The 27,995-nt window shown below is 44.7% G+C and overlaps 1 protein-coding gene and 1 long non-coding RNA gene across 2 annotated transcripts in view; one reads left to right on the top strand and one right to left on the bottom strand.

Annotated features, from left to right (window-relative positions):
• LOC136758292 (uncharacterized) overlaps positions 1-27,995 on the bottom strand; it is a 43,246-nt gene that overhangs the window by 13,580 nt on the left and 1,671 nt on the right. The gene's annotated exons all lie outside the window — the stretch shown is intronic.
• Positions 1,499-19,689, top strand: adra1aa (adrenoceptor alpha 1Aa). The gene is made up of 3 exons (XM_066714210.1): positions 1,499-1,813; positions 10,373-12,174; positions 18,564-19,689. The coding sequence occupies exons 2-3, from the start codon at positions 11,223-11,225 to the stop codon at positions 19,094-19,096; spliced, it is 1,485 nt and encodes a 494-aa protein (XP_066570307.1). The 5' UTR covers positions 1,499-1,813; positions 10,373-11,222; the 3' UTR covers positions 19,097-19,689.

Here is a 27,995-nt window from a genome sequence, read left to right as displayed (position 1 = left end):
GAAACAATGGAGAGTCCAATGTTAAAGGATAGCACAGAAGAAAATCACACATTCCCGCAGTACAAAGGGCAGAAGAGCATCAATACAGCGGAGCAGGAGAGAAAATCCTTCAATCAATGTTTTAATCTCCCACAACAAGCACAAACACAGACCTCGACTCTGCTCTGAAAGGCACTGCCACCTCCCTGCCCTATACCCTAGTGCTCCCCCCGGCCCAATCTCCCAGCCCGTCCGCAGCGTGAGGGAGCAGGGAGAGGTACTGCCCGCTCACAGCTGCAGCAGATGGGTTAATTGCTTTAAAGGGTGTTATCAGCCGGAGGCACGGAGACACAGGCTTGGCGTTGCTTCACTCTGAAGATTGATGTGTTGATATTCCACAGAAAATGTGCCTGTTAACATTACTGACACTGCCTGTGTGGCGTTTGTGTGGAATAGTGTCCCTCAGATACACGACCACCGTCCCCTAGCGCAGCAACACCAGCACCTGCGTCATGATCACAACACAACAGGGTGTCCTCCTTAAACACAAGCAGTAATGCATATATATCATCTTCATCAGCAGCAGCTCTCATCGATCCACTGCTGGATGAAGGCCTCCCCAACTCCCCAAGATACTTCGATGTATATATATATATATATATATATACACACACACACACACACACACACACTATATACACTCTTAGAATGAATTGTGTGTGTGTTCAAGGGCAAAACAATTTCATATTAAAATTCACCAAAGCACATCACAATAATGTGTATATCTGTGTGGGAAAAATAGTGTTAAAAACACCTCATATTGTGTTACAAAAGACACATAATCGTATTGTAATTTTGTAAGTTTTAACACAAAATTGAGTTGTCCTTGAACAAACCCAGAATGTGTTAAATTATATATATATATATATATATATATATATATGAAATCAGGAGTTTTTCCTTTTCGTTTGAACACATTTGCAGTATAAACGCACATGTGGACTGTCCCCTACTGGATTTAGCGTCACTGTCTAACTTACTGCATTGCCGTTATGTGATGTATTTTTTTTTTTTATTAAACCATGTGATTTCTGCAGGTTGCCCTCGCGAATTCGTCTCGCCTTGTTGTCAAAATAAATCAATACAAAAATGTAACACTTAGTCGCTGACGTTTTAAATATCTGTAAAAAGCGAAGTGGTTTTCCTGCGCGGATCTTGTTGGACCCGTGTCTGCTCCAGCGGTGAACGGGGTCAGTCCCGCCGGGCTGAACCCAACTGCGAGCGGACAGCACGACAAGGACACGGGGCATCAGCACAGACTGTGGCCGCACCTGTCAAACACAAATAGCAGACAGCATGAAAGCCATCCAGTCCAGGGGACAGTCATGAAAAACTACTCGAGAGCCGACAGATGCACCCGGACTGGCGGAGTCTCTGTGGGCGCCGCGGCGCACGGACACGGGCAGAGAGAGGGACACTCGCCACGCCAGCGGTCCTGGGCAAAACCAGTCAAATCAAACATGGAAATCACGTTCATGAAGACGTACCGGTTGCGCTGAGAGACACAGAGGGAGGAGAGGGGAGGTGGGGGATACGGTTCATGACACACACACACACACACACAGGCAGTGGGGAGGGAATGCCGGCGTGAGTCACTCCACGTCTCGGAGTTGAGGTTTTGCGAGAGGAGCGGGTCTGTGGCTGAACATGTCGCTCCGAGGAGAGCACAGGAGAGCACAGGAGAGCAGCGCCAGTGAGGGTCAGAGGACTGGGAGCGCAGCGCCACCGGAGACACTGCCCGACACCAGCGGATAACCGACTGACCAACTGCAAGGTTTCCCCCAATTTATTTATTCATGCATGAACTTATTTATACCGGGTACATTATTACTAACCAGTTGAGAGCTTCCACGTATTTCAAGACTACTTTATTTAAAAAATACATGTTATTGTATTGCATCTTTACACTGTGCTTGTAAAATGATATGATATGATATTTGCATCGGTATTTTGAATATACGCAAAAAAGGAATGCATACATTCAAGGATAGCCATAGGGAGCAGGGAGCAATAACCACTACACCAAGGTAAGCAGATACAAATTGGAATAAATCGTGCTTGGAATTCAGAGTCTGCCTTCGAGCAATCAAATAAATGCTTTTAGCTTAGGAAATGAATGGGAAATTTAAGAGCCAATGTTCATAAGGAAACACGGATCCAAATATCCTGCGGAATATGTGCTTTAGCTGTAGGCAAGTCATTTCTAATATAAACTGCCCGTTTACAATGAAAAACTTTATTTATGATGTATGTATGTATTTAAGCAGTCTGTATAGAATATATGTGTTTCCAATAACTTTTCTGTCCACGATGAAACGGTCATTATTGCGCATGAAGGAATATCAACTGAAAATAATTGAGCGTAAAAATAGTTTTGCGCACCGCTGTTGGTGGTGTAGAGCGGAAAGCCTAATGGTGCGACTGGCTCTAACTATTGTGTAGTTTGAAGGCTTTTCATTTTAATTTCACCATGCAGCTGTAATACAGGAGCTTTTTCATTGCTATACCATTAATATGGGAGCTTTTCCATTGCTATAGCATTGAATACATGAGCTTTTCTATTACTACACCACCGCACTATCCTGCCCTGTGCGCTCATTCCCGCAAAGGCACTACGTGATGGCTACCAAACATTATCATACATTAATTGTTTTTGTTTTTGTTTTGTTGTTGGGTTTTTCCACCAAAAAGTCACGAACCTCAGACATTAATATGGATACTTTGGACAATTTAGTTTTTCTCTACTTTATTAATGTTGTTTAATTGTTGTATGGTATACTTATTGTTATTTTATTTCATATTATTATCATGATCTAATATAACTGACGTTTCTTAATCTGCTTCGCAAATTCCACTACAACAGCAAATCTCATTCTCCTGTTTTCCCCCACGTAGTCTTTTTAGTCACACGTCCTGCTTTCCGGCGTCGTCTGCTTTGATTTAAATGACTGTACTATCCAGACATAGGCTGACTCGTTCTCTTTTTATGTATTCATTTTCGTTTTTTTCTTTATTTCCTTTAGTTATAAAAAAAAGTAATGCATATGGTTTTATTGCAAGTAGCCTGCCTGGCGGTGTGACGTCAAAGTCGATATCAATACAAAATAAAAATATAAAAACAGCGGGGAGAATTTCATCCAGAGAGGAGATGAGAATACCAGGCGGGGTGTCTAGCCTTTGACCTGCTACTTGCATCTGCAATCATATCACATCCTAAGAGAGATTTTTGTCTCAGGCACAGAAGGGTCTTAACACTGCTTTGGTCCAGACAGACAGACTCCACTTCTATAGGACAGACTGACAGATTGTTTGCCTCTAGGACAGACAGAAGCAATGGACAGCACCTCTTAATAGGAGAGGGCAACACACAGGCACTGTTTGTCTTCATGAGGGACAGAGTTTGTCCCCTCAGTGACTGATTGGACAGAATGGCAGCGACTCCCAGGGACAAACAAGACAGACTGATGGACAACCCTCTCGCCCATTGCTGACAGACTAGAAGATAATAATCTGTTATTTTTTTTCTTTGTCTGGGCAACTTTCAAAATGCAAACCAGCTGTCCAAGCCTGAGATTTCATTCCTATATGACCCCCACTTCCACACCCCCCCCTCCACTTCTCTAAAAACACTCCAGCCAGGCCAATGTAAACTGGATTGCTCCCATCACTGTAACACCAAGCTCAAACAGCCCTGGTCCTTATAAGGCCAGTGAGCCGGGTGTTTTGCTCCGGCCATTGACGCGGTGCAGATGGACGCTGCAGGCGTCGGCATGGCAAAAATTGACCAAAAGTACTGGGACAGCAGATAGCAGCTGCTCAAGAATTTATAGCATATTATAGTAGGATATAGTATAGTACCATATAGTATAGCACAGTCCAGTGGATACAGTGTAAATACAGTATGGTCTGCCAAACCGTGACACTGGTGTCTAGATTATTACCGACCATACCAGTCCTGGCACCATCTCTGATACAACCTGTTACCAGTGAGGGGAGGCTTGCGTGAGACCAGACACTTTTTTTAGCAGGCTGTATTAATGCCCCCCCCCCTGCATGGCATATTAATAAGAGATGTATTAATAATACATGTGGGACATGCAGCCATCTGCCCTATCGACCTTGTACTTTTCCAGATTTTGATGTTTGCTCTGTGAGAAGGTCAACACCCTAAAAGAAGAGCACAGAGACAGTGGGCTTTAATAAACTCCATCCCCAAGAGAAATCCCCAACATGTGTTTTTTTAATTTCTATCCTGAAGTTTCAAATAACTCTTTTCAAGAGCTTATACATCAAGACCGCACTATTACAAATCTGATACGCGAGATCAAAACAAATGAGAAGGCAAAGGACAATAAAGGAGGCATCAAAGGTTTACATGTTGATAAAGCTCTTTAAATCCCCCCAGAAGGGATGTCATAAGTTGCCAATAATAAGCTCCTTGTGCTGCTGTCGACGGAGGTAATCATTTCACTAAAACCAAATGTGGTTGTTAATAAGCTTGCTCTGCTATTCATCAAAGCTGCGCCAATGTTAACATTTGCCTTGAGAGGAACATCTGCACCATCGAAGTGCCACTTTGAAGTCTCCCCCTTCGTTGTGCCGGGAATGTTTAGAGGACAAGATAGAGGATGTCACAGAATGAGAAGCACCCTGGCACACGTCCATTCGGCCTCAGCTCTGGAGTGTGACATTGTGATGTCATCATCAGCGCAGGAGGTCGGGCCACGTGATCGTGTGTGAGTGTTCCGAATTATCACCGGTCACCTTGTTTATGAATGGGAGCACATGGCACCTCAGCAACCTTGGTTCCGATTGGACGGATGGCTGGAGGATCCAAAGCCACCTCCCCTGGAGTAACCAATTGGACTTGAGTAGTGCTAGGTCAAGGGTTCAGAAGTCAGTTTCTCATATATCCCTCTATTGCAAAGGTTCTCAGATCCCAAATGAAATGGGAGAGTAATCACACTCTCATGAGATACCTATTTTTATCCCTCAATTCAAGCCTACTTCTCCCACCCTTGAGTTTCTCATTTACAATTTCCTTACATGAAAACCCTTAACATTTCCCACAGTTAGTGATTTCCATAAGTAGCAGCACAGAGTTCTAAACAGCTAAGAAAATTGGTGCAAGTTTCCATCTTCCGTCCGTTTGGAAAAATAAATTACATTTTGCATCTGCTAATGTGAAAACCCACAACGCACTCCTCTGGGAAAGCTTGATAATTGGCGCATGAAGGCAGAGCCCAAATGACGATTTAATGTGAGCAGGAAGACGTGGTCTTTGCAGGTCATTGGGTGTGGCTTTCCTTGAGATCATGAGATGCATTGTGCAGATTTGGTCACTTAAAAAAAAAACATCTGCACTGCAGTATCTCTGGTCTGCACAAACAAATCCAGGGCTGGGGTCAGAGCTGTGGAGATGGATAGAGTCCAGTAGCAGTGCACAGAGGTGGAAAATGGAAGGTTGCACATCAGGATCTCCCTAGCATACGTCCTGTGTGTCCTTGGCTCCCTGTGCATCCCCCTTAGTAAGCGAAAGAGTTGCAGCTTCTCTAGGCAGCTCCACGGTGGTCTCTGTGAAGTCACCGGGGGTGAAAAGATCCTGCCAAATGAATGAGTGTTGCCTTATTGATCTGCAGAGCCACTGGGTTTTCCAATAGGCCCCCGCAAATTCGACTATCACGCTCAATCAAGCACCCAACCAGCCTGTATCAGAGATAGTGTGCTGTCATGGGGGTGTGCCATCGTTCAGGAAAGGAGCTGTGCATCTCTTTCCTGAGGTCACCTGACAAGCGAGTCTCCAGCTGGAAACCACTTTGGTCGAGTACAGCTGAAGCAGCTCGCCCGTAAATGGTATGTCCTTTTGGTGTTTATTTTTTCCCTATGGTAGGGGAAAAAAACTAAAAACAATCAAGCAAACAAAATGGTTTCAAAATGCTGGATGTATAGGTCTTTGTTTACCAATGCATTTCCTCGGTTTAGTAATAATCTAGGCTGTGCCTCTGTTCCAGCTCTCCCAATAAACCTGCCGTGAGTGACAGGTGAGCCGGATCTACAGTGAATATCAATTCAGCTCACTGTGGTTTAGTGAGAGTCCAGCGAAGTAATGCACAGATTAATCACGATGGGAAACCACTGGGAATCTAGAGGGGGAAATCGATAGTAAAACCAACTTAAAGGTGCAAAAAGCCTCTGGTGAATTTACCCAGAGTGCACTCCGTATTGTGGCTCTGCAGGGTCAGTGTTGAATGTCACAGAACAGCAGCCCAAGAGAATGCATTCTGGAATGCACAAAGATGAATGAATGAATGACTAACTGACTAACTAACTAACAGGCAAGAGTTGTTTCACGTTCATGTTATCAATTAGTTCACAGACCACCAGGACCGTGATTTGAATCGAGTCGTGAACTTTAGTTTTTCTGTCACTGACACTATCAGACAAAGCAGAGAATGTGCATCCATACCAATAAGAATAAATAAATACAGAATCGGGGAGTCACATCTCTCGCTGGGAGGGACGGCTCCTGGATTAATAACCCAAATAAATTATGCAGCAAAGAGAGTCTGTAGCTGGAATGCAAATAGGAAAGAGCAGCAGGTTGGTAGAGCGCGATTCAACACTAAGAGCCGTCATTGCAGACAAATAGATTCTCGTTAGGCTAATGAACACTTTGGTTTCTTACATCTCACATTTTTTAAAGGCAGCTCTATGTGAGAGGCCCAGTTTAATAGCCAATTGTAACTTTCCCTTAGAGAGAGAGAGAGAAATAAGGAAAGCAATATGTTTTCTGTCTTTGAATGTTATAGTTACTAGAAAGTTCCAAAGAATAGTTAATCCAACATGACCTGGATTTCTGACGGTCCCAGGATATCAAGAAGTTTTAAATGTTCACTATCATTATCATCCTCCTCCTCCTCCATTATATATACAGAAGTTTGGGAATGTCACTTTTTTAAAATCTGGTTCCGGTTTCAGAAGAACTTGCACAAAAAGCAGGGAAAACAAAAGGAAAGAAATGCATTATTATGATTTTTTTCATGTTGGGGGGGGGGGGGGGTTGCCAAAAACAGCCCAAAAGCAAAACACAAATGCCCTGTCGACAATGAGAAGTGTGGAGCTAGGCAGGCGACAGTTTTGATAACATTACATTTCCTCTCCCCGTCAAGACAGACGGTTACAGAGAAGCTAAACCATTTGAAAATTATCCAACTATGCGCAGCTCAGGAGTCCTGTTGGAAACAATCAAAGTGCAACGAGCTTCACTAATTCAGACAAGGACTCATACATCGTACAGCAGGCTTCAGAAATCTCTGACATCTTAAAAGACCTGGATATAAAAGGGGTAGGGAGAGCACACTGTGAGCTTCCGGGACTGCTGCCTGGTGCCCCTGGATCTATCCAGTAATTGAGCATCCAAGTAAATAACTGTATATCTGGTCTTGAATGAAAACTAAATGATTGAGTGGCCAATTGGAAAAAAATGAAAAACACAAACAATACATTTCCGTACACTTTCCCCTTTCCCCCTACCGCGGGGAAGTCCCCAGTCCCCTTGTAGATGTGGTCTTCCCTGATATCTGGTGTTGAAACATCACACCTTAAATTACAGAGAAGCCCTCTGTGGGGTATTCACAGGAGCCATGACGGTGGTGGAGGGGACAGTGTTTAGTGTTCAGAGTTACTAAAATTATAGCGTTGAACTGAAAAATCACATACTTTACATATTCCAATAATTTTAGGAAAAGCTGTAAGTTATTCAGTACGCTGGGTGTCAGAACAAGCAACGTTGTCGTAAAAGTAAAAATCCTTTTTTTAAAGCAAATGAAGAAATAGATTTGCACGGATCATTAAAGGCAGTTTTTTTTTCTTTTTTTTCTGATATTCGCTACAGGGCCCAGTGCCGCTCATTCGATGCCGTAATTAATAAGTTATGGCACACAGACCCTTTCTGCGTCAGACCCAGGGGCAGAAGGGGCATCACTCTGCCTATTTACTATTCCGCTCACAACGCGCTATTCAAACATATCAATGGCGGGCAGATTAATGTCCCTGCGCGCGGAGTGTAATCGAATTGATCAGGGAGCGTTCAGAGGGATGCGGCGCGAGCGGATTCCTGATCACGAATCTTAATCACTTTTGGTCGTGATGGACTGGCGGCAGTGGGGGGTGTTGTGTTATTGAGTTAGTGTGGGTGGACAGTAGTCTGCTTTTTTAAAGATTTAAAATAAAGAAATATCAAGCATTATACCAGTCTAGCCATCACTGCCCGGAATTGTGATAAATGCACTCTATGTAACTATGTACACTCAAACTATGTATTTGTGAGTGTGTGTGTGAGTGTGTGTGTCCTGCCTCTGGATTATCACCGCTGAGGGAGAAGGATCATAGCTGCTGTGGGAGCCTCTGATCTCATTTGTTACCTGCACTACGTCCCACGCTTCCATGTTTGGTTATTTGGTTGGCTGGTTGGGTTCATCCCAACTCTCGTGGCTATGGCAGATTTTTTCTTTTTCTTTCTTTCTTTCCCGTAGGAAGCGTAGGAAAGTAAATCATAATAATCATGAAAATAAATCCAAACAAAACAGAAAACCGAGACGAAGGCTGTAAATCAGGCCTGTCGTAGCTAGCTCCTGCGAAGGCTACAAGGCCTTCTGGTTCCAGCTCTCTCTCGCTCTCCATTTACCCAAATCTCTGATGGATTAGACAGACGTAGCCCTGCTTTAAAGTCTTTCACAGTTTGTGGTGTGAATTTAATCCAGTTAATCAGCTAATCAGACCAGTTTAGTTACTGGGAGCTAGGTAGGAACTGAAACCACATGCCCACTCTGTCTTTGAGATGCCAACTGTACACACAGGAGGCACTGCCCTGGTCTTGGGTGGTGCTGGTGGTAGTTGGGGGCACAGTGTGTTTAGGTTTATATCCCCACTGTCCTGAGCTCTTTTCAACCTAATTTACCTCACTCTAACTTAATTTGACTCCCCAATTCGTAGGAAGACTGGTGATTCACAGCGACCCCACGGGACTTCTTGTGGTTTCTGAAGAAACAATCAAAATGGCGCATGAATAAAGCGAACTAAAATAACTTTTCATCTCCTCAGTTTTGATTAACGCAATCCTTCGCAGAAATACCCCAGTGCGGAGCGAAGACTACAGCGTGGGGTCAAAAACAAGAGTCTTGAATTCCTTTCCTTCTACAGGCTTCTAGTTCGCCTTCCATCATTCAGAAATCTCTGATTATTTTTAGGTTCACAAAAAACATCAGTGAGCAGAGATTGCACGGTGATCTCTGCAGAATTTGCCCTGCGAGAGACAGGTAAAAACAATTCAAACTGTGTGCAAACTGTGTATCACTGTGGCTCTTTATGCTGAGCTTACACTCAACAACACTCTCTGTGATGTATACGTCCACTGTGGTTTTCTTCTGCACCTCAGCTTTAGACTTGCTTTTCCCCATTAAATAAAATAATGAATAAAATCATAATAAAAGTTTTTCCTTTGCATTTCATACATGACAGTGATGTCATTTAATTTTACAGCGTTCATGTAAATACGCCACCAGCCAAAAAGATTAGCTAAAAGATGTGGGTTCTGCCAACAGAGAAATGCTACCAGGGGCCAAGTTGGAAAGCTCGGAGCATCATTGCTGCCGAGAGCACCGATCAGGCTACGAGTGACCGCGATGGAGACGTGGTCAGGGCTGAGTTCATTCACACAGGGCTGTGAGAAGCAGCAGCTGCTGGTGTAGAATTCTCTCCCGCTGGTGTTGATTCAGGCGTTACAGTACTGTCCTTCCCATGGAAGAAAGCGTAAATCAGGAGCTGAGATGCGGAGTTTGTATCCGTGCTTTGGAAGCCGCCGGAGGTTGGCTTACGCAGTCCAGTGTGGTGAATACTCACAAGGCGTCAGAGCAGTTTCACCCGGGTTGAGGTTGAAAGTGTGGCAGCAATTATTAATCTTAGACTATCATCATCCTTAGGACTGGATACCCGGAACAGCGACATGATGTGCTATAAAGTGTTCTTTATGTGATAATATTAATAACAACTTTTTCTGGATTAACTCATCATAGCCTGTCTTTAAAGGGCTGTGAATAGCAGTGCAGTCCTGGGGTGGAGAAATGTAGTTGATGTAATAGTGAAATGTATAGAGAGAGCTTGTTACTCTTGCAAAGTTGTGTATATGTAGAAGCCTAGAAGCCTCTACTAAAGTACCTAATAACGATAACAACAACAGTACAGACAACACCACCATCAATCATGCATTGATCGCTCTTCTGAGCTGCTCAGTTGAAAGGCTCTGATGACGATTTTTGCTTTCCTTCTATTTCAGAGTGAACTGTAACAGCAGCCCACAGTGATCATTTCTGCACATTTCCAAAAGGCCCGTCCAAATCCCGCTGGTTCCCACAGTTCGCAGGCGGTTTACGAGGCATAAGATATTCTTCCTGTACACCATAACCCAGAAATATTCACCACAACACACTGCCAAAGTTGTTTTTCCTTTTTTTTCTTGCTCTCAAAAAGGGACATGGCGCAATAGGTTATACCCAGTACAGGATACAGATATAAACAAATGTCATCTCACAGCTCTTGAAGACAAGCGATTAAGCAGATCCAAGCTGCTGAAGATACCGTTTAAAAATAATAACGAGAGCGAGAGCAGGAGCGGGACATCACCACGGTGACTGGGGGGGTTGGAGGCCAACTCCAGCGTTGACGTTAGCTGAATGATAAATAAACGGCAGCCATTCAGAAAGGCCCTTTCATCAAGAAAGAGAAGCAGGAGAGCAGGGGGAAGTGAATAGTGAAAGGTCCCCCCCATGGACTTATTCTTCCAACCCAGTCGGGCTGAAGACACATCACTTTTGCATAACTGGTTTGGAGAAGAAAAAAAAAACCAATCCACCACCGCCAAGCTTCAATAAAGGAGCACAAGGCCCCCAGAAGTCTGTCTGAATAGATCAAACAGGAGAGAGAAAATGACACCACAGTCCCAATCCCTGGACCTGACACACCCCCCACCCCTCACCTACTGAATGTGAACTAAACTGGTAGACAAATCCCTCTCGTTGCTGGAAAAAAAACGATTTCTTTCATCCTGACTGTGCTGTGACGTACCGGACGGTGCTGAACCATACAAGACTCTACTGTGCAAGTCTGCCATACAGCACAGCGCAGAGATGGTGCCACTGGGGGAGAACATGACGCCCGAGTCCCTGCCTCAGAACTGCAGCAACTGCACCCAGGCCCCCGGGGGCAGCCCGAGCCTGGATCTGACCAAGGCAGTGGCGCTGGGGCTGGTGCTGGGGCTTCTCATCCTGTTTGGCATCCTGGGCAACATCCTGGTCATCCTGTCGGTGGCGTGTCACCGGAACCTGCAGACGGTCACGCACTACTTCATCGTCAACCTGGCGGTGGCCGACCTACTGCTGACCTCCACGGTGCTGCCCTTCTCGGCCATCTTCGAGATCCTGGGTCACTGGGTGTTCGGCCGTGTCTTCTGCAACATCTGGGCGGCCGTGGACGTGCTGTGCTGCACCGCCTCCATCATGAGCCTGTGCGTGATCTCGGTGGACCGCTACGTGGGCGTGAGCTACCCGCTGCGCTACCCGGCCCTGATGACGGAGAAGCGTGCCGTGTTGGCGCTGCTGGGGCTGTGGGCGCTCTCCATCACCATCTCCATCGGGCCGCTGTTCGGCTGGAAGGAGCCGGCGCCAGAGGACGAGACGGTGTGCAAGATCACTGAGGAGCCGGGCTACGCCATCTTCTCCGCCGTGGGCTCCTTCTACCTCCCGCTTGCCGTAATCCTAGCCATGTACTGCCGCGTATATGTGGTGGCGCGGCGCGAGACCAAGAGCCTGCGGGAAGGGATGAAGACCGACAAGTCCGACGCCGAGGGGGTGACCCTGCGCATGCATCGCGGGAACTGCCCCTCCCACGCCACCCCCCCCACCACCAACTCCGGTCACACCAACGCAGCCGGCAGCGAGGAGGAGGCCCTGCACGGACGCCTGCACTTCTCCATGCGGCTGCTCAAGTTCTCCCATGAGAAGAAGGCCGCCAAGACGCTGGGCATCGTGGTGGGCTGCTTTGTGCTGTGCTGGCTGCCGTTCTTCCTGGTGATGCCCATTGGTAAGCCCCCTCGAACTAATCTCGCATTCATTCAATCACTCATTCTTGTATTCGTCCAGCTGCTTTTTGTTTTCGGTATAAAAATGGCAGACGTTTAAGAGATTTCTTTCTTTCTTTCTTTTCTCTCTCCATAATCACACACAGGTCCTTGTTATTGTACACTGTGGTAAAGCTTGCTGTTGTCACGTTGGGCTTGGTCACATGCTCACCCCAAATCTGGTGTGGAGGTCAGCCACAGCTTCCATGGCAAACCCAAAAGGTGCTGACTGTGGTGCTGGTCCAAGACAAATTTGTGGATTGAATAACAAGGAGAAGGCAATGCAAACAAGGGTGGCAGGGGTGGGCAATTCTACTCCCACAGGGCCAAAGGGAGGCTGTTTTTCTTCCACCTCGGGTCCTAATCACTCAATTCAAAGTCATTATCTGGACCATAAGTCAACTCACGCATTAGTTCCAGGTCTGAATTGGTTGCTGACTGAAAGGAATCTATAAAACGGACAGAAACAGGTCCTTAAGCACAGGAATCACCTACACCTGATACACCGAATATACATTAACTCAGGGAGGCATCTGGAAGCGATGTACAAAGCCAGGTAAACTTGATTTATGAGCCGGTGTGTAGAAAAAACCCACATCTGTTTCCCTCGCACAAAAAACCTTTCGGCATCCCGAGTTCTTGGCTCCACGTTCGCAGCGGCCCTGCAGACGTGAAGACAGCGAGCCATATATTTTAGACAGATCCTTTAAGCATTCACAGCATCAACGGTTTAAACCAACACTGCTCTGCTCTCTCTGTCAAAGAGAAGGAGAAAGGCCATTTCCATTCTCTGAGCCATTCATAAAATAAGATGGATTCCCACGGCCTGTAATCTCAGCATCAACATTATTTTATTTGACAAATTGTCTAGGTGCCGCTGGGAATGAACGCAGACAGAACTGTGTGCAGATCTATCCATGCAGGAAATACACAGAATAAGGTCTGAGCTTGTGCCCCTGTTCCTTGCAGTTCTGAGGTTTCCTCCAGTGAAGGTCTGTGTATAAACAACCCAGAAATAACTTCCGCAGCATTCAAATTTTATTATGCCGCTGCTGTTTACTTTTAACAACAGTAACTGGCCTATCCGTGACAAATGCTTTTGTCCTGTGCAGCTCCCTGTATGGGCTGCTCCCCGTATGGGCTACTCTCCATATAGGCTGCTCAGTCAGTAACTGGCCTAGCTAACATAGATCCCAATACAAGCAGAAACAAAGTCCAATGGATAGTTGGAAATTCTTCCGAAAGTCTAAATTAAAGAAGTCAAAACAATCGATGATTTGAAACAACAAATAGATTATAAATTGTCATACAAATTCTGTTCCTCCTTGCAAATGCAGCAGAGTATAGCTATGTAGGGCTGTTTTAAATGATTTTCATTATTTCCAATTTTGAATTATTTTTTCCTGATTGCTGTTTAAAAATTATGTAAATTGTGCTTCCTACATTGACAGCGACAAGCTAGAAACGTGTGAAAATAGAACATAAGGAAAAAAAACAATTCTAAACAGTTTCAACATGCAGAATGGTCCACACGTATGTTATTTTATTTTGTCCATTGCTGGCATAAATCCCCATTATGATACACAATTGTAAATCACTTTTCCCCCATCTTGCCAGCTGCTAAAATGGCATGGTATTCACCGTTATAAATAAAAAAGGGGGGCGGTAGGCTATGCCATACCGGCAAAACAGCAACAACACAAACACATAATCTAAATATAATATGTTTTAATTGTTGGACCCTGCTCGCATATCTTGTATTTGCCATCATCATTGCCCATTAGATTATCATTACTTTACCCTGTCAGGATGTTTTTTTCTTTAAATGATAAAGGGAGATGAAAAACTCCCAGGAAATACATTTACTTGGTTTACGTCTTCAGAGTGGCCTATATTTCATCATTATACCACCCGCACAAATTAATTGAATATACTTACAGTAGCTACTGATTTTTAGTGATCTTTAGTGTTAAGTATGTGGTGTTTTTTTTAACATCATTCTCAGACTGAAAATTATACAAGTCATTTAATTTAAAAAAGCAGACTACACACAAGTCTCTGAATTTGTATTTAAGGTTTAAGGTGTTGGCTTTGGTGTTGACTTTATTTACTGAATGAAAGCATTTCAAAAAACGTCTTAAGTTACAATGCAATTAAATAACGATTGTTTAATAGTACAAGTCTCAGATAGCGTACGCATTTAGCCCCCCGAAGGCTCTAACCTTGATTAAAATGGTTAAAGTTTTAATTAAAACGTTTTGTTTAACTCAATATATTGGGTTTGTGTATGTTCTCTGTCAAACGGAAAACTGTGTTTATGCACGACAAAAGGATTTCTATGAACCTCAGTGGTCGCAGTCGCAGTGTGGCACCATGAGACCAGGCAGCTCTTCTTTCACTCTTAAAACAACGTTCTTGTATGATTTCGTTCTTGTGGCTAAGAGGTGCAAAAAACTGAACCAGATTTATGTATTTAGTTGTTGAAAATCTATCTTTGGTTGGGGCTCAAGTCTAAGCCCCCAATGCCTCTGGTATTTGCCCGCCATTCTGACAGGAGGTTAAAAAAGCAAAACCAAAGAAAAACACAGAAGTTTTGTTTTAGTTTCCTTGCGTTCTTTCACTCAAGTTGGTCAAATCAACCCCCCGGCTCCGCACAAGCGTGTAGATCGGCGACAAGGAGTTCAGGTCACTGCGGTGGCAGGAAGAATGTAAAGATTAAAAGAATAAAGAAAACAATCACCTGTGCGACTTACTGCGGGAGTCTCAATGGTGATGCAGTCTATCGAATTGACAGACACTCACAGGCACATATTAAAGGCATTTGGAAAAAAAGGAACAAAAGATATTTGCATATACATTAAGATCACAAAAGACAGGAAGATGAGCTCCCAGGTCTGTCAGTGTCTGGCAGGAATTGTAAAGAGGGCGATTGCTTTAACAAAGGAGAATGTCTGTGGTGACACTCCATTGACATGATTTCAAAAACAACAACCTTCCTCACAATGGACAAAATATTCCCTGTCCCCATGAGCTTTTCTCATCTTTCCCCAACCAGTCGCACTCCCACTCCTTCACACTCATCCGTTCACGATCTTCTCGGCACGATCAACTGCACCCTCTAGAAAAACAAATAACGTACATGCTGATGTATTGTGATTAGTATTGATCAGTATTGATTTGTCCGACACTGTCATTCAAGCCCATTCCAATGCCGCATTTTAAACTGCCAAGGAACTGTATTCATATATATTTGTTAAAGAATAAAAAATGTAGCAATGTAGAGCGTTTTGACAGAAAGACAACTATGCAACAACTTGGTAGAAAAGTAAAAACATAAATCATGGTGTATTAGAGTAACAATGAGAGATACCCACAGGCAGGATTGGATTGCATTTGACAACCAAACCACACACTGACTCTCTGTGGAATGTGCACAGGTTATAAGATAATATCCACTGTAATACACATAGATACAACACAAACACACACACACACACACACATAAACATGTCTTGGTCTTCCGTATCTTCTAAGGGGCATTTCTTTCCTTACTAAGCATATCAAAGTCTACTTCAGGGCCTCCAGCACAGGACCTGATATTGTTCTGTTACTATGGGGGGTGGTTTTATTTTTGGCCTCAAGTTCCCTGGAGGTGTTTACAGGATACAAGCCAAGGGGAGTAGGGGGGTGGAAAGAAACGTTTATAACCGGCCCACGCTCACGTCATACAGCAAGCCCATCAGACAGAGCCGCTGCAGTAATGTACTTTATTAGAAAGCATGTTGTTTCTTGAAATAAAATTTGAATGCAATTACATTAGCCAGTGGGGTTGTTTTTAGAAGCATGTTAAGACAGAGGGAAGGGTAAAAATAAAATTGATAGAGTTGGGGGGGGGGGGGGCTTTAGCCAGTCCAGGATATGACCTCAGTTGGAATGTGACCAGGTTAAAGGTCAAAGTCGAAAGTTAGAGGATAAAGAGAGTTCCTGCAGGCTCTGGACTTACGTGTCCAGCTGGGCTGTTTGTTTTTCCTCGACTAACCCTTGTCCCAGCAGGCAGTCTGACTTCCAGGGAACTGAGGGAGGTTGTGGGATTTTGCGTGGTTTGTCGTGCATTTAGAGGTTGCACCTTTCAGCTCCTCCGTCTGTCTCCCCTTCTTTCTCTCTCGGTCTCCCCCTCTCTCAAATTCAAAGTGGTTTATTGGCATGACCAGACTAAGTATTGCCAAAGCATCAGTAATAGACGTCAGTTTCTCTCTGTCGCCATTGTACCGTCTCAGTGGATGTGGCAACAGGTGACACGAGCTCAAGGGAAGAAATATGGTCCGTTTGTATAATACTGCTCTATTCAGCAGTGATTCAGCTAATGTATACAGAGGAATAGGAAGGCTGTTCAAAGACACATTTTGAGTTTAAATGAATCTGCCTATCTCTCTATGGAGACATTGGGTGTTGACTGTATTCTGTTTAGAAATGTTATCAAAACGACGTGCCTAGGAATCAAGTAATAATAGTGATAAATAACCACAGTCTGGTTAACAATATTGATTGAAAAGTGAAACACGTCAAACAAGAACTTTTGAAACGAGGGGTGCAATTCCCACAGCACGAGATCACCAGGTGCTTCTAACCCCAGGCAGTCATGGGTTATACACAGCTAAATAAAAATGAGTTTGCATACCGTCAGCATTTCTCAAGAGGGTAGTGAGTGGAAGATGTTTAATTACAAACTGCTTTTTGCCAAACTGCAAATAGAGTAGGATAGTGTGGGGGGGGGGAGACTGGCTGTAACCTGGCTGTGATCCATTTGGAGAAAGAGGGAGAGAAAGAGGACAGAGAGTGAGACATGGAGAGTAAAGCTCTGTACTTGCCCAAGATTGATTCTTGCTCAATCCACATTTTTGGGGGTTATTTTGTTTTTAAGCAGAATAAAAAAATAAAAAAATAAAGTGCAGCTGTGATTCAGTCCTTTCGTAACAACAGGGAGAAGAAATATGTGTCTTTTTCTCCCCAGTAGATACAGCACTTTATGATCCAGTTTGTGATTATATAAATATATATATATATATATATATATATATATATATATATATGGTCCTACAGACCAAGACATGTCTATATATACTGTCCCAAAACAAGATTTTTTTGGTATTGAATATACCAAACAGTGTCCGTCTATACACCGCAATGCTGCAGAGTGGACTTCACAGTTCAAAGGTCATCGCTGGCAACACATGACAGACCTGGGAAAGGCCTTAATCTAACATCCAAAGTGTGGGAATTCAAACAATGATGACCCGAGAAGCAGCTGGGAATTTTGGGGTTAAGAAACGTCCCTCTCCCTCCCTCCCTCTCTTCCGGGATTTTCCAGGAGGTTACCCCCCCACCACTAATTTCCTCCAAGTTTTCTATAAACAGATCCCACTGCCACCTCAATAAACCCAGCCAGCTGGTCCGGCCCTGGTGTTGTAAAAGGAGTCCAGGAGATTAATGGCTTCATTTGTTGCTGCCAGGTACATTTCCTACATTTCCTGAACTGCTAACCAGCCTCAAATTAAAAGGGTCCCCAGCAACCAAGTGCTAATGGCGTGGCACCGCGCACTTTCATTCTCCGCAAGAGACGTGTACCACTCCGGCTTTTTCAGTCTGCCCTCATCGGCGCTCACAAAGGCGCGGGATTTACGGAGCTGCCTCCACAACGCAAACCATTAACCTTGACAGTGGCCCCGACAAAGACGAGGAAATTGAAATTTGTTTTGCTTGCCACTTGCCTTATCAATAAGCGACAGCACAGATTAGTTTCATTAAAAGGTTTCATTATTTCTTTAGTGGCTGTGGTAGATTAAAGTTATTTATTATTTATTATTAAAGTTAATTTTTTTTTTTTTTTTAACATAAGAATAGGCGACCCACGCTGTCTGGTCTAGCCGAGGCAGTGATTGTGTACAAACGTAATAAGCTTGTTAGACAACCTTGTTCTGTAGATATATATTAAATGTACTTTTTCACAGATATAGCTTCACAGTAATCCTCAAGATCCCAGTGTCTGTGCATGGCTCCCAATCCTGGCCAAATTGCTGAGCCAGAACACAATATTATTGCAACCCACGATGGAATAAATGCTAATGCAATAGAATATTCACACTAAATTTCCTGCCGTCCTTTTCACAGGAGCCCTTTTCCAAACAGGCGGAGAAGGTGAGCATTCGACGACTGCCCGGGATGCCCCTGTCAACAGGTGTATCGACACACAGGCGGTCATCTAATGCTCCCCTAATCTTGGGTTTACTCTATCTTGGGTTGCGTGTGCGTGTGCGTGTCTCACTTTATCTCCTGTGTGTCTTTCTCCACGCAGGCTCCATTTTCCCTGCCTACCGCCCGTCAGACACCGTGTTCAAGATCACCTTCTGGCTGGGCTACTTCAACAGCTGCATGAACCCCATCATCTACCCCTGCTCCAGCCAGGAGTTTAAGAAGGCCTTCCAGAACGTACTGAGGGTGCAGTGCCTGAAACGGAAAGCCGGCCAGACCTGCAAGTCGCACTCCCTGACGCCGGGGCACAGGCAGCACCCTGGGGGCCTGGAGCTTGGAGGGCGAGGGGATCTGGGACGCAGCCCATCGGCAACCCCGGTGCTGACCCGTGGCGGAGGGGGCGGTGGCGGGGAGCGGGGACTGTATGCAGGAGCATCCACGCTGCTCCCCCCGCCCACTCTCCACAGCTGCCGCGCTGAGGCTGCCCGAGTGTGCAGCAAGAGTCTGCTGAGGGCGTGCTGCTGTGTCGCCAACGGAGAGCCGACGCAGTTCCCCGTGCCACCGCTGCCCTCACCATCCGCGCCCGTCTTCAAGGTGCACAAGCTGTCGCTGTGCCACAATGGAGAGGCTGTTTAACTAGAGGTGGGGTAGTGATGACAGAAAATAAATTATATATATATAGATGATGGATAACTGTTCCGTTCTCCCAGTAACTGCCACCAGGTGCTGGCTGAGCCCCTCCAGGACTAGATCTGAAGTTCCCGATGGTTCTAAGGGGCCAAGGAGAGAAATACAGCTGCAGAATTAAAGCGAGCTGACATCCGGATTTTATTTAATGCTTTAGATTTATTCCTGAACTCGTTTTAACCACCTGATGGGCTTTTTATCTTTGTTTTCCCAAACGGACATCAAATCCGGGGGATAAAAAGTGAGCAGGGGGGCAGGGGTCGGAGAGAATCTCTCAAGGGCTCAGAACAACAACAACAACAACAACAACAACAACAGACAGAGAGAGCCAACACCACTTCTCCGACTGCACACTGATCTCCTTTCCGGGCAGGAGGAGAGGGACTTTCCACTCCAATGCTTCAGAGGAACAAGGAGAGAGAAGATGATTCCTCTAGTCTCAGGTGGCAGAGGCAGATACACTGCCACACAGCTGAGAGAGGAGATAAGAGCAAAGTTGATTGAAACGAGGAGAGTGGCTTGGAATTGTCACAGGATCTGTGTGTGTGTGTGTGTGTGTGTGTTGGGGAGGGAGGGAGGGAGGGATGTAAGGGGAGTCAGGGGGAGCTCAGAAGAAGGAGGAATGCTGGGAAATGCATTTGAGTGCGAGGCTGTTCTGATGGACGCAGCAAGCGTGTGTCTGGCTGCAAGCAAAGACTTCAGCTCTCACAATATGTCGGCAGCTCAGCTACAGGTCTTCTGCTCTGGAGGTCTGGACAGCCCTCTCTTGGTCTCTCCCCCAATGTGTTAAACACACAGGAGGGACTACATTACTCAACGGAGTCAGCCAGGAGGCAACGCTCCCCGAGAATCCTCCATGCCAGCCCTTCCATCATACCCCCAACGGTCAGCCAGTGCTGAAACACAATGGGCCGAGGGAGACTCACTCCTGCAGCGTTTGTTTTGTTTTGTTTATCTGTGCAATCTGTGCCAATGGTGACATGTTGTGTATCTTCTATGATCTTGAACCTTTTCCCTGTGGAGCCACAGTTCACAAAGATGTAGAATAAGTCATGGATTAAGATGCAGAATCTGTGTTTTAAGTGTTTTGAGAAATTCCACTATTTAATTCCTTCCATGAAGTGAGAAGTGGCTCAGACACTCTGGAGTGCAGACCGGGAGGATTTATTGTTCCAAATAAGCTCTGCATTTCTTAACTGAACACATCGCCTGCTTCACCGTTTAAAAATCAATCCTTCCACGTCTCAGGAAATTGGCAATTTCAAGGAGGCCCGTAAAACCGGACTGATTGTGGCTCCCCAGGACCAGGATCTGTCTCCCCAGTTGTATTGAGAGATTAAGATTTTGGGTGTATGTTTCAGGAGATGTCCCTTTAAACGTATTTAGAGATGTTTCTCTTCCTAACTGAAGAGTACTTGGATTATGTGGTTAGTGACCAAACAAAACTGCTCCTGTTTACATTACATGATTTCACATCTGCGTCTTCATCGTCATCCAAACACGAGTCACCCGATCGCATTGACACCCGTGTTTCCCCTTTCAACTGGCATTGCGTTCTCACCCTTTGCCCGCTTTTGCCTCTCTCTGTGTGTCTGTCTCTCTCCCTGTGTGTCCGTCTCTCCCCATGTCTCTCTCCCCGTGTATCCGTCTCTCTCTCTGTGTATCCGTCTCTCTCCCTGTCTGTCGCTCTCTCTGTGTATCCGTCTCTCTCCCTGTGTGCCTCTCTCTCCGTGTATCCGTCTCTCCCTTTGTCTGTCTCTCTCTCTCCCTGTGTATCCGTCTCTCTCTCCCTGTGTGTCTGTCTGCCACAGAGTTCCTGTTCCTCAAACATCCACTTTGCACAACTTCACAAACGATCACCCCAGGCAGCAAATGATACAATAGCACAAAAAAATAAAATAAAACACACAAACAGCACATCTCCTCTGCTGTATATTTTTGTACTGATGCTGAATGATTGCCGTTTTAAACACTGGCCTATGTGCTTTCATAGCCCCTGCAGCTGTATTATGGTGCTAAATAAGTGTAGGTTCAGCTTCATTTCCTCCCCTCGCCTAGCCTCGGCCATGAATCAGAGAGCATGCCCCGAGCCCTAGCGCCATGGAGACACAATTGGCTTGCAAAATGAGGAACTCTATACGCCCACCCCACCTCCTATTTATGTTCCCACTAAGGATATGGAAGTTGATGTATTGCCACTGTGTGGAGGTTTATCAACATCAGTCAGGTAAACCAACCTCCCCATCCCCCCTGGAATACGGCGGTCTTTAAAAGAGATTACGGGGCGTTTAAAACCAGGCCGTTTTTTACAAAATCAGTCACTCCGATCAATGAGGTCGCTAGGCAATTTCCACAGACAGATCTGGAAGCAATCGGCAGGTCCCGGAGACGACAAAAAGGACATCGCTCAGCCAGCACAGTCGTATAAATCTGACCAGGTTCTTCTTTACACAAATAAAATAGATAAAAACGACATGCTGAGGTTCTGCAGCACGGTGTGATAACATATCAGGGCACACATCGTAACACCAGACCGTGGGAATCTTTCCAAGGATGATCCGAGCTAAACTGGGACATTTCCCTTGACCTTTGACAGCGGAGTTTATTAAATTACCGCTGTCCCTCAGACTGAGCTGAACAGGGTTTACCTTTTCAACAAAAACACTTAGATGGCTCTCCAGTGCACAATATAAATACTGAAAGATTTCAGCATCTCCAGTTTAATTAATTAATTAGTTAAAATTCAACGACAGCTGTGAGAATATATCCTGACGCTGGATGTTTCTAGTCCAAAACAATCCTGAAGGACCACTCACATGTAATCATTGGTCTGACCATTATATCCCCAGTAAACCCCTGGTTTTGAGGGGTTCACATCTAGTCCAAAACCTTTAACCTCACATTGAAGGTTAGGTTTGGCACAGAGTCTGGGTCAATGCCTTGTGTTTTGTGATAGAATCCAGGGTTGGGCTGGGATTAATTAGCCTGAAACATCAGTTAGGACTTTGCATATCAAGTTGCAAAGTGGCAGCGGTCAGGCTTGGCAGTTAGTGGCATCACAGAAAGCAAAGTGGAGTGGAGTGGACTGTCCCATTGGCCGAGATTTCAGTGCCTAACTGATAATTGATACACTAAGAGCACAAGGATTCTGTTAATAATCCTCCATTGCAATGCCAGGATATATATTAAATACATACCACAAAATCTCAATTTCACTCACACTTACACACACAGAAAATTGCTTCTCACCAAAAGACATCTGGGCCTGGATTTCCCTCAAGGAACACTGGGATGTGTGCCCATTAAATTAAACTTGGCACGAAGTGGGCAGTGTAACCGTTCAGCAATTAAAACTGAGATGATGTTTCGATTGATGGAGCTTTAAGGCGAGCCCTGAAAACATCTGCTGATTGGAAATCAGGGAGCCGGTTCTCACATGAACGGAAGAGCAGCTCTGAGTGTGGGGGCTGTGGCACGTGTGCAGGACTGCATGTGCCCCTTTCATATGGTTGTTAATTATACTAGGAGAGATAAATGACTGATGGGTGTAGGGGGCAATTAATGAAATTGACCCGTGTGAGAGTTGTGGGATTATTTCCAATTAAAATATCGCAATTGCCATACCTGCTGTTCTGAATCTTTGCTGACTGACTGACTGTTGTTGAATCGGTGATGTCATTGTGGGTCTTTTTATTGTCCAATGTTGTAATGAAGTAAATAAAAATGTCTTTTTAAAAACTTGTGTTGCGAATTGTCTGCGAAGTCCAACACTAAGAATCAAAGTCACAAAAAACGTATTTTTAATTTATCTATTTACTTTTACAGTCTAGCACTGTTACTGTTGCCCCTAGATTTTATGCTATTCTCCAGTGGCCCACTAAGCTACCCTACCAGCTTTATCACCACACCGTGTCTTGCTGCCAGACCATTTGGTCTCGATGGCTGGGACACCCACTGCTGAGAATATTACTCTACATACCCTTAAAAAACAAAAACCATAACAAATAATAATAAAAATAACTCTACACAGCACATGGCATCTGGTGCAATCTGTCGCAGACGGATGGAGGCTGGTCCCCTTCATTTAGGTAACAAAGCATTCGTTTACATATATATATATATATATGTGTATATATACGTATGCACAGACAAGCCTGCCACAGTCCCTGTACAGTCAAGACATTCCCACGGTTCTGCTCTGCACTTTGCACTGACAGCACATGAATCAGTGGCCACAGTGGGATTGAGAATCATTTTCACCGGGCAGTTTCAATGTGGGAGTCTTCCCCAGCTGCCCTGCAACCTCTGGACCCTCCCAGAACCTCCGACAGATGCCAGGCCCTGCCTCCTTCACCCAGCACACACTGAACTCCTCACACTGCGGAGAGCATCTCAGACAGCCAACAACCTCGATTTGTGTTTCTCTGCAGGTGCCAACTGTCCCTGGCAGTGATATATGTGTACAGCCGCTTTTCCGCTCCATCGTTCATCGATATAATCACGCAGGCATACACACGTGCACACGTTAGTATTAATATAATTATGATTTATTTCTTAGCAGATGCCCATCCAGGCCCAAATATTGGGCTCATCACAATACCACCTTAGCTTTGGAGAAATTAGTAGGAAGTCTGCAGTCTGCCAGGCATTCAGCTTGTCCGGCCCTCTGGCACCGATTAGACAAGAGGCGTCCAGTGCCAAGGAGACGATAATGCTAGACACCGACCTCAAGTACGGGCACAGCAGCATTAGCTTCTCTCTCATTATGTATTCGTGTATTTATTCCCCCCCTCCCGTATGTGGAGGCATCTCAATGCAATGAACAGCGACGGCAGCGAACAGGCGTCACTCACTCGTCAGCTCACAGCACTCGTCTTTCTCGCTAGAGGTGCCAGATGCCAGGTGCCCCCCCCCACCTCCCCGGGGCTCCATCTTGTCATTCCCACCACTTGCGTGTGCGCGTCGCCAGTCAATTACGACAAACACAACATCCCCCGCCGCCGAGACCATTATCCCCAGGATACAACCCCCTCCCCCCAGCCTCTCTGCATCCCAGTGACTCAGCTCCTCCAGGATGGGCGCAGCGAAGAGGCTCATTAGCACAGCACCTCATTTATCTTCACTTCCCTGGGACAGACTGCAAAAACCTCAACGCCCACCCCCCCACCCCACCACTGACGCCTGCTACCTCACATGCACACGTCAACGTCACATCGGAAACGCACTCTTAGATTTCGTTCTCTTTCTAGCTTTCTTCCTCACCTGGGCTGTCCTTCTGTGCTCTCCTCTCTTTATTCCTCTTTTTCTCCTTCCCTGCAGAGCTCTCCTGTACAAATTACACGCTCTCCCTGGTGCTGACTGAATCACTTCTTGAATGCGGAGAGAGACACTAACAAGTCTTAAATGACTCTCTGGCACTGCCCGGTTGTTCAATTGACACAAAATAAGTTCTGAGTGTTTATTTGTAGAAATGCAATCGATCTATGATGCATTTGTAATTTTAGCACATTTGGCGGCTTTGGAAGCACATTTCTGTGACTGGTAAGGCTGTTGACAGGGGTTGTGGGGAGAAGCGAGTGATACACAAGGTGACCACACTGTTGTTTTGTTTAGTTCTTCACAAACTTGAAAATGTGCAGTTTTTTCTTTTTAGCGATCGAAAACTAACTAAAGCCAACTGCGTCGCCATGACACCAAGACATCAATTTATCTCCCCCCACGCACTTCCTCTATATATATATATATACACAGACGTGCACACACACACACACACACACACATTGCTATAGGGGCTCAGGATTACATTTGTTAAGAAAACACACGGGAGAGTTCTCCAGGGAAAGTATTCATGCATTTCATCTGTTGGTTTCTTGCAGCAAAAAAACTCTGATGAACTCTTTCCAGCAGTGGCTGAGAGGGAAAGAAGCAGCCCCAAGGCAGTCACCTGACCCTGGACACAGACGGAAGGTTAAGCCCAGGATGTGAAGCTGGAGTAGGCCGAGAAATGGATCCTGATGGAAAACTGACTCTGGACCTAATTCCTCCTGTCGGATCCATTTGGAGAACATACAGTCTTGTTTTTCCTACTCCTTTTATCTCACATTTCCAGGGCGTTCTTATCCCAAGAGAAATCCTTTGCTTTGCTCATAGTGATACAAGGCCTAACTGTCAATTCCTGGCCTCAGAGTAAAAGCCAAATAAAGCAAAGCAGGGATAGTTTTATCCGAGATATAAATAAGACTACAGTAGAGAGGAATATGATACAGACTGTTAAGCAATCCAACACCACTGTTGCATACATTTCATATTTGTTACCTTACAGGGGGAGGGGAGGGGATAATATGTCTGGTTTTCCATCTCTGCATCTCTTTACCTCAACATAAAAGGTTATGGTTAATCCTGCTATGAGACATGAGAACATTCTTCAGCGATGCCTCTAGTCACAGTCATCTTGTTTTGGATCCCTCTCTCCGCTTTACAACCTCTAACCTGCTATCACCAGCACAGCACTCACCCCACACTGCCCACCGCTCCACACTTCACAAGACCTTATATCAGCTGTAGGTTAATTTTGAATGTGCTGCACACATACATTATAAAACAGAGCTCCAGCTCACTAGCAATAGGGCAATTTAAATAATTAGCTCCCCACTACATGGCAGCAGGATGCCAGACACGAACACGGACATGCCTGATCATTCAAAACAAAGTAATGAAACCAGCGTGTAATGTCTACTGCATGACAGTCTAGCTGTAAGACATCATATGTCTCCCCCCAGTGGTTATAATTTAACACACACGCAAAAAAAACAACCTCAGAGTTCACTTTATCAATACCAGTAGATAAAACTGATTTTCAGCTTGGGCTGTACAAGTCTATCATCGACTCGTTAAAAACACGTTTGAATGTCCTTGAAGAACAACAATATTTCAATAAAACATGTTATAATACATTAAAACTGATATTTTAGGGGGGAAAGCTATAATATTATACATGTGTTGAGTAAATCAATGTATTTTGGTTTTAGGCTATAACTGTTATGTAAGAGTTGCATGGTTCTTTATTTATTTGTGAATGCTGAAAGAACATCAAGAACATTGATTTTGCACATTGATAAAGCCGATGCCTTTTGCAATACAGACAGCAGTGGCCTGAGCTCGCTGGACTGTGCGATTATCCACCTGCTGTGCTAATGTTTCTCCATACTTGAATATGTACTTGTCTTCTAGCACTAGGGAAACTTGCATAAATCTCATTCTACCCCCATTAAAGAATTTGATCCCTGGGGAATTGTGACATTTTTCACTCTTTATTTTTCACTTCTAGGATAAGAAATACTTCACCACATGGATATATTTTAAATCTAAACAAGTGGCTATGGAGTAATTGTGCAACCCCTCTTCATAGTTTAAATTAAGAACATAAGAAAGTTTACAAACGAGAGGAGGCCATTCAACCCATCGTGCTCGTTTGGTGTCCATTAATAAGTGATCCAATGATCCTATCCAGTCTATTTTTAAATGTTCCCAAATTTTCAGCATCTACCACATTGCTGGGGAGTTTGTTCAGATTGTGATGCCTCTCTGTGTGAAGAAGTGTCTCCTGTTTTCTGTCTTTAATGCCTTGAAGCCCAATTTCCATTTGTGTCCTCGGGTGCGTGTGTCCCTGCTGATCTGGAAACGCTCCTCTGGTTTGATGTGGTCGATGCCCTTCATGATTTTGAAGACTTGAATCAAGTCCCCACATAGTCTCCTCTGTTCCAGGGTGAAAAGGTTCAGTTCCTCAGTCTCTCAGTAGGACTTTCCCTTCAGACCTGGAATAAGTCTGGTTGCTCTCCTCTGAACTGCCTCTAGAGCAGCGATATCTTTCTTGAAGTGTGGAGCCCAGAACTGTACACAGTATCCAGATGAGCTCTAACTAGTGCATTGTACAGTCTGAACATCACTGCCCTTGTTTTAAATTATATACTTTTGACAATATACCCTAACATTGTGTTTGCCTTTTTTATTGCTTCCCCACATTGTTTGGATGGAGAAAGTGAGGAGTCCACATAGACTCCTAGGTCTTTCTCATGCGTTACTTCATCTAGTTCTATTCCTCCCATAGTGTAATTATAGTGGACATTTTTGTTACCTGCATGTACTACCTTGCACTTGTCCACATTGAATTTCATCTGCCAGGTGTCGACCCACAACTGAATATTATCAAAGTCTCTTTGAATACCCTGTGCTGCTGAGAGTGTATCTGCTGAGCCACCTATTTTAGTATCATCGGCAAATTTGACAAGTTTGCTAACTATCCCTGAGTCCAGATCATTAACATAGATTAGAAAAAGCAAAGGCCCCAATACTGATCGCTGTGGAACTCCACTAACAACCTCACTCCAGTTAGAAGCAACTCCTCTAATCGACACCCTCTGTTTCCTACACATCAACCAGTTCATAATCCATCTACTTACATTACCCTGAATGCCTACAGCTTCCAATTTGAGGATCAATCTTTGGTGTGGATTGATAATCTTCACACCTTCTGGCCAAGATCTTTGTCTACTGGAAAGGATACTGTGTAAGATGTCCAAGCATGCAAGACACTGGCATAATCTCCAGACCTACCAACTGTGGACATTTTTCTTGAGTAGCACATCAGCAGGGTAAAATAAAGACACTTAAAATTGTTGTGGGCGTATGTACAACATTCCTCAATCTGTCCACCAGAAAACAATACTTTGTGCATATACTTCGAATAACAACTCCTTTATTACTTTGTTTTTACGTTAACCTGGTGTCCTGGTATCGGGATAGTGCTCCCTGATGGGCTTTTTCTCAATATAAAGATTAAGTAAATTAT

This window comes from Amia ocellicauda, chromosome 9 (genome assembly GCF_036373705.1).
Source record: "Amia ocellicauda isolate fAmiCal2 chromosome 9, fAmiCal2.hap1, whole genome shotgun sequence".
NCBI classification, from domain to species: Eukaryota; Metazoa; Chordata; class Actinopteri; order Amiiformes; family Amiidae; genus Amia; species Amia ocellicauda.
This window is presented reverse-complemented; position numbering and strand designations above follow the sequence as displayed.

Coding starts and splice junctions, on each gene's coding strand:
- adra1aa (XM_066714210.1), top strand. CDS start 11,223: ATGGTGCCACTGGGGGAGAACATGACGCCCGAGTCCCTGCCTCAGAAC. Junction 12,175..18,563: donor CTTCCTGGTGATGCCCATTG/GTAAGCCCCCTC, acceptor TTCTCCACGCAG/GCTCCATTTTCCCTGCCTAC.